At 42.5% G+C, this 15368-nt stretch overlaps 1 protein-coding gene across 2 annotated transcripts in view; it reads left to right on the top strand.

Moving 5' to 3' along the window:
• RPS6KA1 (ribosomal protein S6 kinase A1) overlaps positions 1 to 15368 on the top strand; it is a 356285-nt gene that overhangs the window by 214093 nt on the left and 126824 nt on the right. The window contains exon 1 of one of the 2 annotated variants that reach the window (XM_069756750.1): positions 12243 to 12426. The exons of the other annotated variant lie outside the window; for it this stretch is intronic. Within the exon in view, the coding sequence (XP_069612851.1) occupies positions 12385 to 12426 (42 nt within the window). The 5' untranslated portion in view covers positions 12243 to 12384. Of the gene's footprint in view, positions 1 to 12242; positions 12427 to 15368 lie in introns of those variants that run through there. 2 annotated transcript variants of the gene reach the window in all.

Here is a 15368-nt window from a genome sequence, read left to right as displayed (position 1 = left end):
CCTGTGTCATCTCCTCCTGTATATAGTATATACAGTGGGGCAAAAAAGTATTTAGTCAGTCAGCAATAGTGCAAGTTCCACCACTTAAAAAGATGAGAGGCGTCTGTAATTTACATCATAGGTAGACCTCAACTATGGGAGACAAACTGAGAAAAAAAAATCCAGAAAATCACATTGTCTGTTTTTTTAACATTTTATTTGCATATTATGGTGGAAAATAAGTATTTGGTCAGAAACAAAATTTCATCTCAATACTTTGTAATATATCCTTTGTTGGCAATGACAGAGGTCAAACGTTTTCTGTAAGTCTTCACAAGGTTGCCACACACTGTTGTTGGTATGTTGGCCCATTCCTCCATGCAGATCTCCTCTAGAGCAGTGATGTTTTTGGCTTTTCACTTGGCAAAATGGACTTTCAACTCCCTCCAAAGGTTTTCTATAGGGTTGAGATCTGGAGACTGGCTAGGCCACTCCAGGACCTTGAAATGCTTCTTACGAAGCCACTCCTTCGTTGCCCTGGCGGTGTGCTTTGGATCATTGTCATGTTGAAAGACCCAGCCACGTTTCATCTTCAATGCCCTTGCTGATGGAAAGAGGTTTGCACTCAAAATCTCACGATACATGGCCCCATTCATTCTTTTATGTACCCAGATCAGTCATCCTGGCCCCTTTGCAGAGAAACAGCCCCAAAGCATGATGTTTCCACCACCATGCTTTACAGTAGGTATGGTGTTTGATGGATGCAACTCAGTATTCTTTTTCCTCCAAACACGACAAGTTGTGTTTCTACCAAACAGTTCCAGTTTGGTTTCATCAGACCATAGGACATTCTCCCAAAACTCCTCTGAATCATCCAAATGCTCTCTAGCAAACTTCAGACGGGCCCGGACATGTACTGGCTTAAGCAGTGGGACACGTCTGGCACTGCAGGATCTGAGTCCATGGTGGCGTAGTGTGTTACTTATGGTAGGCCTTGTTACATTGGTTCCAGCTCTCTGCAGTTCATTCACTAGGTCCCCCCGCATGGTTCTGGGATTTTTGCTCACCGTTCTTGTGATCATTCTGACCCCACGGGGTGGGATTTTGCGTGGAGCCCCAGATCGAGGGAGATTATCAGTGCTCTTGTATGTCTTCCATTTTCTAATTATTGCTCCCACTGTTGATTTCTTCACTCCAAGCTGGTTGGCTATTGCAGATTCAGTCTTCCCAGCCTGGTGCAGGGCTACAATTTTGTTTCTGGTGTCCTTTGACAGCTCTTTGGTCTTCACCATAGTGGAGTTTGGAGTCAGACTGTTTGAGGGTGTGCACAGGTGTCTTTTTATACTGATAACAAGTTTAAACAGGTGCCATTACTACAGGTAATGAGTGGAGGAAAGAGGAGACTCTTAAAGAAGAAGTTACAGGTCTGTGAGAGCCAGAAATCTTGATTGTTTGTTTCTGACCAAATACTTATTTTCCACCATAATATGCAAAAAAAATGATAAAAAAAACAGACAATGTGATTTTCTGGATTTTTTTTTCTCAGTTTGTCTCCCATAGTTGAGGTCTACCTATGATGTAAATTACAGACGCCTCTCATCTTTTTAAGTGGTGGAACTTGCACTATTGCTGACTGACTAAATACTTTTTTGCCCCACTGTACCTGTATGTCATCTCCTCCTCTATATAGTATATACCTGTGTCATCTCTCCTGTATATAGTATATATCTGTGTGTCATCTCCCCTGTATATAGTATATACCTGTGTGTCATCTCCTCCTGTATTAGACCTCGTTCACACGTTATTTGCTCAGTATTTTTACCTCAGTATTTGTAAGCTAAATTGGCAGCCTGATAAATCCCCAGCCAACAGGAAGCCCTCCCTCTGGCAGTATATATTAGCTCACACATACACATAATAGACAGGTCATGTGTTTGACAGCTGCCGTATTTCCCATATGGTACATTTGTTGTAGTTTGTCTGCTTATTAATCAGATTTTTATTTTTGAAGGATAATACCAGACTTGTGTGTGTTTTAGGGCGAGTTTCGTTTGTCAAGTTGTGTGTGTTGAGTTGCGTGTGGCGACATGCATGTAGCGACTTTTGTGAGATGAGTTTTGTGTGGCAACATGCGTGTAGCAACTTTTTGTGTGTCGAGTTGCATGTGACAGGTTAGTGTAGCAAGTTGTGTGCAGCAAGTTTTGCGCATGGCGAGTTTTGCGCGTGGCGAGTTTTGTGTGGTGCCTTTTGAGTATGTGCAAGTTTTGTGTGAGGCAACTTTTGCATGTGTTTCAACTTTTGTGCATGTGGCAATTTTTCCACGTGTGCAAGTTTTGCGTGTGGCGAGTTTTCCATGAGGTGAGTTTTGCAAGAGCCTAGTTTTTGCATGTGGCGAGTTCTGCGCGTGGCGAGTTTTGAGTGACGACTTTTGTGTTTCAACTTTTATGTGGCGAGGTTGGTGTATTTGTGGTGAAATGTGTGCTGAGGGTAATATGTGGTCAAGCACGTGGTAGTGTGTGGTGCATTTTGTGTGTGTGTTCATATCCCCGTGTGTGGTGAGTATCCCATGTCGGGGCCCCACCTTAGCATATATACTCTTTGGCGCCATCGCTCTCATTCTTTAAGTCCCCCTTGTTCACATCTGGCAGCTGTCAATTTGCCTCCTACACTTTTCCTTTCATTTTTTCCCATTATGTAGATAGGGGCAACATTGTTTGGTGAATTGGAAAGCACGGGGTTAAAATTTCACCTCACAACATAGCCTATGACGCTCTCAGGGTCCAGACGTGTGACTGTGCAAAATTTTGTGGCTGTAGCTGCGACGGTGCAGATGCCAATCCCGGACACACACATTCAGCTTTATATATATATATATATATATATATATATATATATATATATATATATATATATATATATATATATATATATATATATATATATATATATATATATATATACTAGATGGTGGCCCGATTCTAACGCATTGGGTATTCTAGAGTATGCATGTCCACATAGTATATTGCCCAGCCACGTAGTATATTGCCCAGTCACGTAGTATATTGCCCAGTCACGTGGTATGTTGCCCAGCCACGTAGTATACAGCACAGAGCCACGTAGTATATAGCACAGACACGTAGTATATTGCCCAGCCCATGGAGTATACAGCACAGACACGTAGTATATTGCACAGCCCAAGTAGTATATTGCCCAGCCCACGTAGTATATTGCCCAGTCACGTAGTATATTGCCCAGTCACGTAGTATATTGCCCAGTCACGTATTATATTGCCCAGCCACGTAGTATATTGCAATGCTACGTAGTATACAGCACAGAGCTACGTAGTATACAGCACAGAAACGTAGTATACTGCCCAGTCATAGTATATTGCTCAGCCCACGTAGTATATTGCCCAGCCACGTAGTATACAGCACAGAGCCACGCGGTATCTAACACAGCCCATGTAGTATACAGCAGTGTGGGCACCATATCCCTGTTAAAAAATGTATTTAAAATAAAAAATAATTATATACTCACCCCTGGGATCCAGCGGAGCTCCGGCGATACGCGCGTGGCTGCCGCCATTTTCCGTTCCCAGGATGTATTGCGAAATTACCCAGATGACTTAGCGGTCTCACCGCTAAGTGTTCAGGGTAATTTCGCAATGCATCGTCGGGAACGGAAGATGGCGGCAGGTGTGAGTGGCTCAGCGGACTACGTAGGGTGAGAATAGCAGGTTTTTTGTTTTTTTATTATTTTTAACATTACATTTTTTTACTATTGATGCCGCATAGGCAGCATCAATAGTAAAAAGTTGGGGTCACACAGGGTTAATAGCAGCGGTTATGGAGTGAGTTACCCGTGGCATAACGCGGTCCGTTACCACCGGCATTAACCCTGTGTGAGCAGTGACTGGAGGGGAGTATGCGAGCGCCAGGCACTGACTGCGGGTAGTAAGGAGCAGCCATTTTCTTCCGGACTGTGCCCGTCGCTAATTCGTAGCGGAAAAACAGCCACGACCAATCAGCGACTTGGATTTCCATGACAGACAGAGGCCGCGACCAATGAATATCCGTGACAGACAGACAGAAAGACAGAAGGACAGAAAGACGGAAGTGACCCTTAGAAAATTATATAGGATATATATATATATATATATATATATATTTTGTCCAGAGTTGTAGGCTGGTGGCCCAAGAGTGGCATGTATAGTAGAGTAGGACAGGAAAAAGAAGGAGATCCAGCTCAGCGAAATAGTGAAAAATCCATAGTTTATTTCACTTAAAATATAGTGAAAGGACAAAACATCAGCATACAAAAAAATTAAAACCAAGGTCAACGCGTTTCCGGTGACTAAGCACCCTTAATCATGATACCTGGTACAAGACATGTCTATACTTTTAGACTAGTATCTGGTCATCACTCCGGTGTTGCAATTGGTAGAATTGTCTAATCAAACAAAAATAGGCACACATGATAATGAAAGCAAGACAAGCTTGATGGAAAGACAAAAACAGGTGTTTTGACTAAACAGAGATGCAGAGAAATCAAAAATAACACAAAATACAAAAACTATATGCAAAATGAAAAATAATAATAACATTACAATAATCATTAAATAAATCCAAAAATATGATAGTAAAATAGTATGTACAGTATTTTACTATCATATTTTTAGATTTATTTAATGATTATTGTGACTTGGATTCCATGACAGACAGAGGCCGCGACCAATGAATATCCGTAACAGAAAGAAAGACAGAAGGACAGACGGAAGTGAACCTTAGACATTTATATAGTAAAAATTATAATATATAATTTTTACTATATAAATGTCTAAGGTTCACTTCCGTCTGTCCTTCTGTCTTTCTTTCTGTTACGGATATTCATTGGTCGCGGCCTCTGTCTGTCATGGAATCCAAGTCACAATAATCATTAAATAAATCTAAAAATATGATAGTAAAATACTGTACATACTATTTTACTATCATATTTTTGGATTTATTTAATGATTATTGTAATGTTATTATTATTTTTCATTTTGCATATAGTTTTTGTATTTTGTGTTATTTTTGATTTCTCTGCATCTCTGTTTAGTCAAAACACCTGTTTTTGTCTTTCCATCAAGCTTGTCTTGCTTTCATTATCATGTGTGCCTATTTTTGTTTGATTAGACAATTCTACCAATTGCAACACCGGAGTGATGACCAGATACTAGTCTAAAAGTATAGACATGTCTTGTACCAGGTATCATGATTAAGGGTGCTTAGTCACCGGAAACGCGTTGACCTTGGTTTTAATTTTTTTGTATGCTGATGTTTTGTCCTTTCACTATATTTTAAGTGAAATAAACTATGGATTTTTCACTATTTCGCTGAGCTGGATCTCCTTCTTTTTCCTGTCCTACTCTACTATACATGCCACTCTTGGGCCACCAGCCTACAACTCTGGACAATATATATATATATATATATATATATATATATATATATATATATATATATATATATATATATATATATATATATATATATATATATATATATATATATATATATATATATATATACACATATATATACACATATATATACACATATATATACACACAGTTAGGGCCAGAAATATTTGGACAGTGACACAAGTTTTGTTATTTTAGCTGTTTACAAAAACATGTTCAGAAATACAATTATATATATAATATGGGCTGAAAGTGCACACTCCCAGCTGCAATATGATAGTTTCCACATCCAAATCGGAGAAAGGGTTTAGGAATCATAGCTCTGTAATGCATAGCGTCCTCTTTTTCAAGGGACCAAAAGTAATTGGACAATGGACTCTAAGGTCTGCAATTAACTCTGAAGGCGTCTCCCTCGTTAACCTGTAATCAATGAAGTAGTTAAAAGGTCAGGGGTGGATTCCAGGTGTGTGGTTTTGCATTTGGAAGCTGTTGCTGTGAGCAGACAACATGCGGTCAAAGGAACTCTCAATTGAGGTGAAGCAGAACATCCTGAGGCTGGAAAAAATCCATCAGAGAGATAGCAGACATGCTTGGAGTAGCAAAATCAACAGTTGGGTACATTCTGAGAAAAAAGGAATTGACTGGTGAGCTTGGGAACTCAAAAAGGCCTGGGCGTCCACGGATGACAACAGTGGTGGATGATCGCCGCATACTTAATTTGGTGAAGAAGAACCCGTTCACAACATCAACTGAAGTCCAGAACACTCTCAGTGAAGTAGGTGTATCTGTCTCTAAGTCAACAGTAAAGAGAAGACTCCATGACAGTAAATACAAAGGGTTCACATCTAGATGCAAACCATTCATCAATACCAAAAATAGACAGGTCAGAGTTAAATTTGCAGAAAAAGACCTCAAGAAGCCAGCTCAGTTCTGGAAAAGTATTCTATGGACAGATGAGACAAAGATCAACCTGTACCAGAATGATGGGAAGAAAAAAGTTTGGAGAAGAAAGGGAACGGCACATGATCCAAGGCACACCACATCCTCTGTAAAACATGGTGGAGGCAACGTGATGGCATGGGCATGCATGGCTTTCAATGGCACTGGGTCACTTGTGTTTATTGATGACATAAGAGCAGAGAAGAGTAGCCGGATGAATTCTGAAGTGTACCGGGATATACTTTCAGCCCAGATTCAGCCAAATGCTGCAAAGTTGATGGGACGGCGCTTCATAGTACAGATGGACAATGACCCGAAGCATACAGCCAAAGCTACCCAGGAGTTCATGAGTGCCAAAAAGTGGAACATTCTGCAATGGCCAAGTCAATCTCCAGATCTAAACCCAATTGAGCATGCATTTCACTTGCTCAAATCCAGACTTAAGACGGAAAGACCCACAAACAAGCAAGACCTGAAGGCTGCGGCTGTAAAGGCCTGGCAAAGCATTAAGAAGGAGGAAACCCAGCGTTTGGTGATGTCCATGGGTTCCAGACTTAAAGGGAACCTGTCACCTGAATTTGGCGGGACTGGTTTTGGGTCATATGGGCGGAGTTTTCGGGTGTTTGATTCACCCTTTCCTTACCTGCTGGCTGCATGCTGGCCGCAATATTGGATTGAAGTTCATTCTCTGTCCCCTGTAGTACACGCCTGCGCAAGGCAATCTTGCCTTGCGCAGGCATGTACTACGGAAGACAGAGATTGAACTTCAATCCAATATTTCGGCCAGCATGTAGCCAGCGGGTAAGGAAAGGGTGAATCAAACACCTGAAAACTCCGCCCATATGACCCAAAACTGGTCCCGCCAAATTCAGGTGACAGGTTCCCTTTAAGGCAGTGATTGCCTCCAAAGGATTTGCAACAAAATATTGAAAATAAAAATATTTTGTTTGGGTTATGTTTATTTGTCCAATTACTTTTGACCTCCTAAAATGTGGAGTGTTTGTAAAGAAATGTGTACAATTCCTACATTTTCTATCAGATATTTTTGTTCAACCCTTCAAATTAAACGTTACAATCTGCACTTGAATTCTGTTGTAGAGGTTTCATTTCAAATCCAATGTGGTGGCATGCAGAGCCCAACTCGCGAAAATTGTGTCACTGTCCAAATATTTCTGGCCCTAACTGTGTGTGTATATATATATATATATATATATATATATATATATATATATATATATATATATATATATATATATATATATATATATATATATAGTACAGACCGAAAGCTTGTACAAACCTCATTTAAAGATTTTTCTGTATTTTCAGGACTTTGAAAATTGTAAATTCACACTGAAGGCATCAAAACTATGAATTAACACATGTGGAATTATATACTTAACAAAAAAGTGTGAAACTGAAAATGTCTTATATTCTAGGTTCTTCAAAGTAGCCACCTTTTGCTTTGATGACTGCTTTGCACACTCTTGGCATTTTCTTGATGAGCTTCAAGAGGTAGTCACCGGGAATGGTCTTCCAACGATCTTGAAGGAGTCCCCAGAAATGCTTAGCACTTGTTGGCACTTGGAGAACTGGTGAAGATTTGGAATGTGAAGGCAACAGTGGTGATAGGAGCACTTGAAGCAATGACCCTTAAGTTGGATGAATGGTTAAGGAGATCCCAGGAGCAACAGCTGAGCTCTGTCCAGAAAAGCGCAATGCTGGGAACAACTAAGATCCTGCGCAGAACCCTCAAACTCCCATGCCTCTGGTAAAGGACTCGAGAATGAGAAAGGACAACAAAGACCACCCCCATTGTGGGTGAAGTTTTATATATCATGTATAATTTTAGTGACAATTAAAAATTCAGACATTTGTAAAAAAAAATATATATATACCCTTTTTGTCTCAGTTTTCAATTTTCAGGTGGTGGAACTGTGTGAGGGCTTTTTTTGCACCCTGAGCCAATATTTTTATTGATAGCTTTTGGGGGTAGATCTATAGATAGTCTCATTACATTTTATTGTGCTGTTGCAGCTGTCAAAAACCACAGTTCTGGCGTTTTTTTTTGTTTTGTTTTTCTCCTCGTTATGCCGTTTACTTTTCAGATTTTTTTTGTTTTCCTCAGACTTTTACAAATGTAGTCATGCCACATATGTGTTTTTTTACTACTTCATTTTTAATGATGGAAAAGGGGGGTGAATCGGGCATATGAATTTTATTATTGTCCTAATACAATCAGGGCTTCTGTCCCTACGTCATTCATCGTTCAAATGAGGTAGTAAATACCTGGTGGCCATATTTCCTTTTAAGTGAGTTTCAAATTTTATACTCTGGACATTCAAGTGAATTTCCCTTCATGTCTGCCCAGTGCAAGAACAATGTGGTCATTGGTTTCCAGTTTGACTAAGGGAAGGGTGCCCCGAGGATGGCATGAAAGGGACATATGCACAGCTTGATCTTGAGAAGTGCAGTCCATTATGGTTTGGTGCGACCTGCATTATTATTTTTTTTCCTATTTACCGTCTGTCTTCACATTTGTCTTGGGCCTGCATCATACTTTTTCTCTAGGGTTACCCAGGATTCGGCCAGTAGACATTTCCCCCCTCTTTGTTTTTATGACTAGAGTTGAGCCTTTTACTTTTATCGGATCGAGTCGGGTTTAGCGAAACCCGACTTTGTCAAAAGTCGGGTGAAATCGACCGATTATTGCAAAAAGTCGGGGGCCGACTGAAACACGAAATCCAATGCAAGTCAATGGGGAATCAAAGTCGGCAGTGAGTGGAGGACAGGAAAACGCCTACAGTTTTTTAATTTTAATGCCAAAAAACATCAATTGTTATTACTTAAGCTTGACAATCTTAATTTACTTTATAATAATAGTTAGGCATTGAAAACTGGGGGTCATTTGGCTAAAGTTGTGGGGGGGTAGGGCTGGCTCAAGATTTTTGTGGGCCCAGGAAACGCGGAATACGTCACGGCGGTGGAGCAGGGAGAGGTATTTCAACTTTGCAAGTGCTGTGATCCTGAGCAAGCAGGGGGGCCCACTCGTTGGCACTGGCACAGGGCCCCTCATAGTATGGCGCTGTGTTTGACGGCGGGTGGCGCCTCCCACTGGCAGAGACACTTTTGCGTACTATGAGGGGCCCTGTGCCAGTGACGTCGCTAACGAGTATGCCCCCCCACCTGATGAAGGAACCTGCACTTTCATCTGCACCTTCCTCTTTGTCCCCGTGTAAGGTAGTATAGTATGCGGGATGGGGAACCTGACTTTCAGCAGGGTCAGATTCTGGCTGTGTAGAGTGCAAGAGGAATGTAGTGGTCTGGGTCAATGTACCAGCAGATTCATCTAGCAGTGGCTGGGCAATGGGCAGGATGAGGAGGAAACACAGATATAGGCCCAAATAATAAAGTAGGCTAAATGCAGTTCAAAATTGGTAACAGGACTAAACAGGTGGCATAGCTAGGTACAGGGGTGGGCTCCTCTGCTGAGTAGCAGACATTGGTAGTAGGCGCAAAGTATTAACTGGTCTAAATGGAGGCCAGGGCCACTGTATATTTTAACTATCATCTATCATTTCAACAAATTTGTATTGGCAGTGCCATTGAAGGATTTAACAGCATAGAGGTGAAGCAGGGAGAGGTAAGTATTGCAAGTGGTAGAGCACTGTTCGAGCTGGGGGGGAACACTCTCTCGTGGGCGGCGGTACTGGCACAGGGCCCCTCATATTACGACGGTGTGTCTGACGTTGGTTGTGCACCACCACCGTCAGAGACACTTCATTGTACTATGAGGGACCCTGTGCCAGTGCCGTCGCCAAGAGTGGGCACACCCACCTGTCCAGGCAAACGGCACTCGCACGGGTGCTTGCGCCAGGTGGTGACCACGGCCCTGTGGGGGGAGTCAGCCCATTTAGGGAGGTATAAAAATGGCCTATGGTGGACATTTAGCAGCTGCAAATGGAGGAATTGGTTTGGGTGAAGGACACAGGGAAACGTCTTGTTCCTGACCGGAAGCATCCACTGACGACTCACTGCTTTTATATTTGGAACTTTCTGAAGAGCAGGCGAAAGAGCTAGAGGCTGAGTCAGCAAGGAAAGCCAAAACTTTTTCCTGCTGCTCCGGCTTTAAAAGCGGTTTTCCTACTCCCAGATAAGGCTACTTTCACACTAGCGTCGGATTCGGCCCGTCGCAATGCGTCAGGTCGAGATTCCGACGCTAGCGTTTGATGCGCTGCACAACGGAGGCAGCGGATGCATTTCTCCGGCGCATCCGCTGCCCCATTGTGACGTGCGGGGTGGTGGAGGCGGAGTTCCGGCTGCGCATACGCGGTCGGAAAAAGCGGTCCGTCGGCAGCAAAAAACGTTACAGTAAACGTTTTTTGCTCCCGGCGGTCCGCCACAACATGGCGCAACCATTGCACGACGGTTGTAATGTGTGTCAATTCGTCGTAATGCGTCGGTAATGTTACTCTATGGGGCAAAAACGCATCCTGCAAACAACTTTGCAGGATGCGTTTTTTCCCCTAAGCGACGCATTGCGACGTATTGAAAACAACGCTAGTGTTAAAGTAGCCTTAGGGAGCCTTTGAGGCCTTGTGTAGCCAGACGATGACGCTGGCTCAACACCTCCAGCCTTAGGTGCTGTTGTGTGTATATAACAACGCAAACTAAATGGCAGAAAGTGGCTCGCTGACATACGACAAACTAACAGGACTGAAGTATATCCACTTTGTGAGAATTTGAATCTCACTTTTTTGGGGGAGACTGAACCAAAACTCAGGCCCAGTGTATAAAACAACGCAATCTAAGTGGCAGAAAGTGGCTGGAAGATATATGAAAAAATACAAGGACTGTAGTACAATTTCAATCTCCCTACAATGATCTCAGGAAAAGTATGGCAGCAATAAAAAGGACTGCTGCACACAAAAGTGTGGACAAATAAACAAGATAACTGTGCAGAAAGGAGCAACAGGATTTTTGCTTTTAAAAAAGCAGTTGGTTTGCACAGCGGCGTACAAACCGCAATGCAGCTATCAGGGAGCCTTATAAGGCAGCCTAATAAGCTATAGAGCTGATGCACAAAAATATAGCCTCCACTGTCCCTGAAAACAAATGGTGGTGTTGAACAGTGGAAATCGCTACAGCACAAGCAGTTTGGGGGTTAATCTTCCCTCCCTAACTATATCCCTTCTTCTGATGCAGCTGCGGCAACCTCTCCCTATGCTAAGATTGGCAGAAGTAAGATGGCAGTCGGCGTGCACGCCCCTTTATAGCCCCTGTGACACCGCAGAAAGCAAGCCAATCACTGCCATGCCCTTCTCTAAGATGGTGGGGACCGAGACCTATGTCATCACGCTACCCACACTCTGCGTCCTCCTTCATTGGCTGAAAAATGGCGCTGAAAGCGTCATACGAAACGCGACCTTTGCGTGCAGATCGCCGACCTCCTGGCCGATCCCACACTAGGATCGGGTCGGGTTTCATGAAATCCGACTTTGCCGAAAGTCGGCGATTTTGGAATTTGTCCGATCCATTTAGCTCAACCCTATTTATGACAGCAGACTTCAGGTAGGAATGTACATCACTGCCGAAATGATCGACCTTCATAGCTTTTAGTACTAAGCTGGAAAGTGCACACAGGATAGATCATTAATGTGGCAGCCATTGACCGATGAGATTCTCCATCAACCACAAACATTTTCTTTATTTTTCTGGACCTTTTTTACCCCTTTGTAGTCAGTATTTTTGCCGCTTACATTATTTTTATTTTCATGTCTATCTCAAACCCCTGCAGTCGTACGCCTGCTCTGTGGTTTCTGCTTTTACTGAGGAAATTGCAATATTTCCCTTTTTTTCTTCATTTCTTCTTCCAAAACGGAAGGATATCCACCTTTTATACCCTTTACGAACACCCACCTTACTTCAGTGCCCTTTCACACTGCACTGTGCACTGTAAGCGGCAATACCGGAGAATAGTGATGGCTTAAAACTCCAAACCAAAAATGTTGAAACAGATATTCCGTCCAAAAGCCAAGATGAAAGAGGCAAGTTCTGTGCTGCTTGTAAATTCAGTAAGATTATTCTTCTTTTACTGCTATACCATTCCTTAATTCTGTGTTTTCTGACCTGATCAGTATTGTAGCGGGTATGGGAGGTCCGTTTTTAGGAAAATGCTAGTTAGTAGTTTGCTCTATTCCTGTTAAAATTCATACTTTTAACTGAAGAAATAAGTCATGGCAACTTCTGAGCCACAGACATTTACTGGGTCATTTTATGCCTAATTTTCTTTCCCCCGTGAATGTACTTGTACACTGCACATAGAAGAATATCACTTGAATTAAATGGGACTGTTCAACAATTTTTTTTTTTTTAACAATCATTTTAAGTTCTGCTTAATATGTGGCTATGTCCTATGGCGGAACTGACTTTCACAACTGCATATGTTTGTAAAAGGCTAAGGTCATATTTAAAGTGAACCTGTCACTTTGGAAATTCTGTACAATCTGCAAGTAATGTGACATAGAGCAGAATAAGCTGAGCAGCTTAAAGGGAACCTGTCACCCCCTCCCCCCAGGTGTTTTTTAACTAAAAGAACCATCTTGTGCAGCACTAATGCTGCATTCTGTCAAGGTGGATCTTTTAGTTGGTGTCCCTTCCAACTCTGAAATATTCGTTTTTATAATTTGTGTTGTGAATTCTGTTGTCGAACTCCCTCCTGTGGTCGTGAATGGTACTTCGGCGAGTTCTGTCTATGGGCTCCCTCTGGTGGCTATGAGTGAAGCTGCTGCTTCTGAGGTTCCTTACACAGGTGACGTGGTTTATCCTTTGGTTGGCTGCTCTATTTAAATCCTCTCAGATCGTTACTCCATGCCAGCTGTCAATGTTTTTGCATTTGTTCAGTTCGCTCCTGGATCTCTCTGGTGACCTGCCTTCTCCTGCAGAAGCTAAGTTCCTGATAGTCATTATTTGTTCACTGTTTTCTTGTCCAGCTGGTTATCATGATTTTGTCTTGCTAGCTGGAAGCTCTGGGATGCAGAGTGGCCCCTCCGCACCGGTAGTCGGTGCAGAGGTCTTTTTTGCACACTCTGCGTGGTCTTTTGTAGGTTTTTGTGCTGATCGCAAAGTTACCTTTCCTATCTTCTGTCTATTTAGTAAGTCTGGCCTCCCTTTGCTGAAACCTGTTTCATTTCTGCGTTTGTGACTTTCATCTTTACTCACAGTCAATATATGTGGGGGGCTTCCTTTACCTTTGGGGAATTTCTCTGAGGCAAGGTAGGCTTTATTTTCTATCTCTAGGGCTAGATAGCTCTTAGACTCTGACGAGGCGCCTAGGTCTGGTCAGGAGCGCTCCACGGCTATTTCTAGTGTGTGATAGGATTAGGGGTTGCGGTCAGCAGAGCTCCCGCATCCCAGAGCTCGTCCTGTATGAGGTTTAACTATCAGGTCATTCCGGGTGCTCCTAACCACCAGGTCATAACAAATTTGCCCCTCATACCTGTAGTTTGTCCGGGGGGCATGTCTCTTCCCCCGGACACAAATGCCTCCCAGGAATCCTTCAACCTCTCCAAGCGCCACCTCCTCTGCAGTCATTAAAGTCCCCGGCACCTGGGATGTAATTTTTTTTCTTCTGTTTGTTTTTCGGGCATGCGCAGTTTTCGCTGCCCTTCGACTCCCATCACATGATGGGAACTTACAGCGCCGGGGACGTTAATGACTGCAGAGGCGGCACACGGAGGGGCTGAGGGATGGCTGGGAGGCGTTTGTGTCTGGGGTAAACCGTTAAAAGAGATGAATGTGGATTAAATCCACGCTGCTGCAACAAATAATGGATAAGATATAATTGTAGGTGTTCGGGTGGTTTATTCAACGCGTTTCGAAGCTCATGGCTTCTTCTTCAGGAAGTTTCCACACAAACTATATTTTCCATATATCTTTGTGTGTAAACTTCCTGAAGAAGAAGCCATGAGCTTCGAAACGCGTTGAATAAACCACCCGAACACCTACAATTATATCTTATCCATTATTTGTTGCAGCAGCGCGGATTTAATCCACATTCATCTCTTTTAACGGTTCTAAATGGTCGCAGCGGCGACCTGTGGATCTGCAGCAGCTGACAAACTACATGCCTGTACTGTGTACCACCAGGTGAGCAGTTCTCTCACAATTTATTAGAAGCAATCCTGGGGATAAGACCCTATTTGCGCTTTTTTTGTCTCCTATTTTTCTATACTGTCCGGGGAAAAGACATGCCCCCCGGACAGACTACAGGTATGAGGGGCAAATTATAAAAATGAGCATTTCAGAGTTGGAAGGGACCCCAATTAAGTCACCTCGACAGAATGCAGAATTAGTGCTGCACAAGTGGCTCTTTTAGTTAAAAATGCCAGGGGGGTGACTGGTTCCCTTTTAATGTATACAGTTAGGTCGATATATATTTGGACAGACAACATTTTTCTAATTTTGGTTATAGACATTACCACAATGAATTTTAAACAAAACAATTCAGATGCAGTTGAAGTTCAGACTTTCAACTTTCATTTGAGGGTATCGACATTAAAATTGAATGAAGGGTTTTGAAGTTTCAGCTCCTTAACATGTGCCACCCTGTTTTTAAAGGGACCAAAAGTAATTGGACAGATTCAATAATTTTAAATAATGTTCATTTTTAGTACTTGGTTGAAAACCCTTTGTTGGCAATGACTGCCTGAAGTGTTGAACTCATGGACATCACCAGACGCTGTGTTTCCTCCTTTTTGATGCTCTGCCAGGCCTTCACTGCGGTGGTTTTCAGTTGCTATTTGTTTGTGGGCCTTTCTGTCTGAAGTTTAGTCTATAACAAGTGAAATGCTGCTCAATTGGGTTGAGATCAGGTGACTGACTTGGCCATTCAAGAATATTCCACTTCTTTGCTTTAATAAACTCCTGGGTTGCTTTGGCTTTATGTTTTGGGTCATTGTCCATCTGTAGTATGAAACGATGACCAATC

The sequence above is a fragment of the Ranitomeya imitator genome, chromosome 3 (assembly GCF_032444005.1).
Source record: "Ranitomeya imitator isolate aRanImi1 chromosome 3, aRanImi1.pri, whole genome shotgun sequence".
NCBI lineage: Eukaryota > Metazoa > Chordata > Amphibia > Anura > Dendrobatidae > Ranitomeya > Ranitomeya imitator.
The sequence above is the reverse complement of the archived record's forward strand: the minus strand, read 5'-3'. Positions and strand labels throughout refer to the sequence as shown.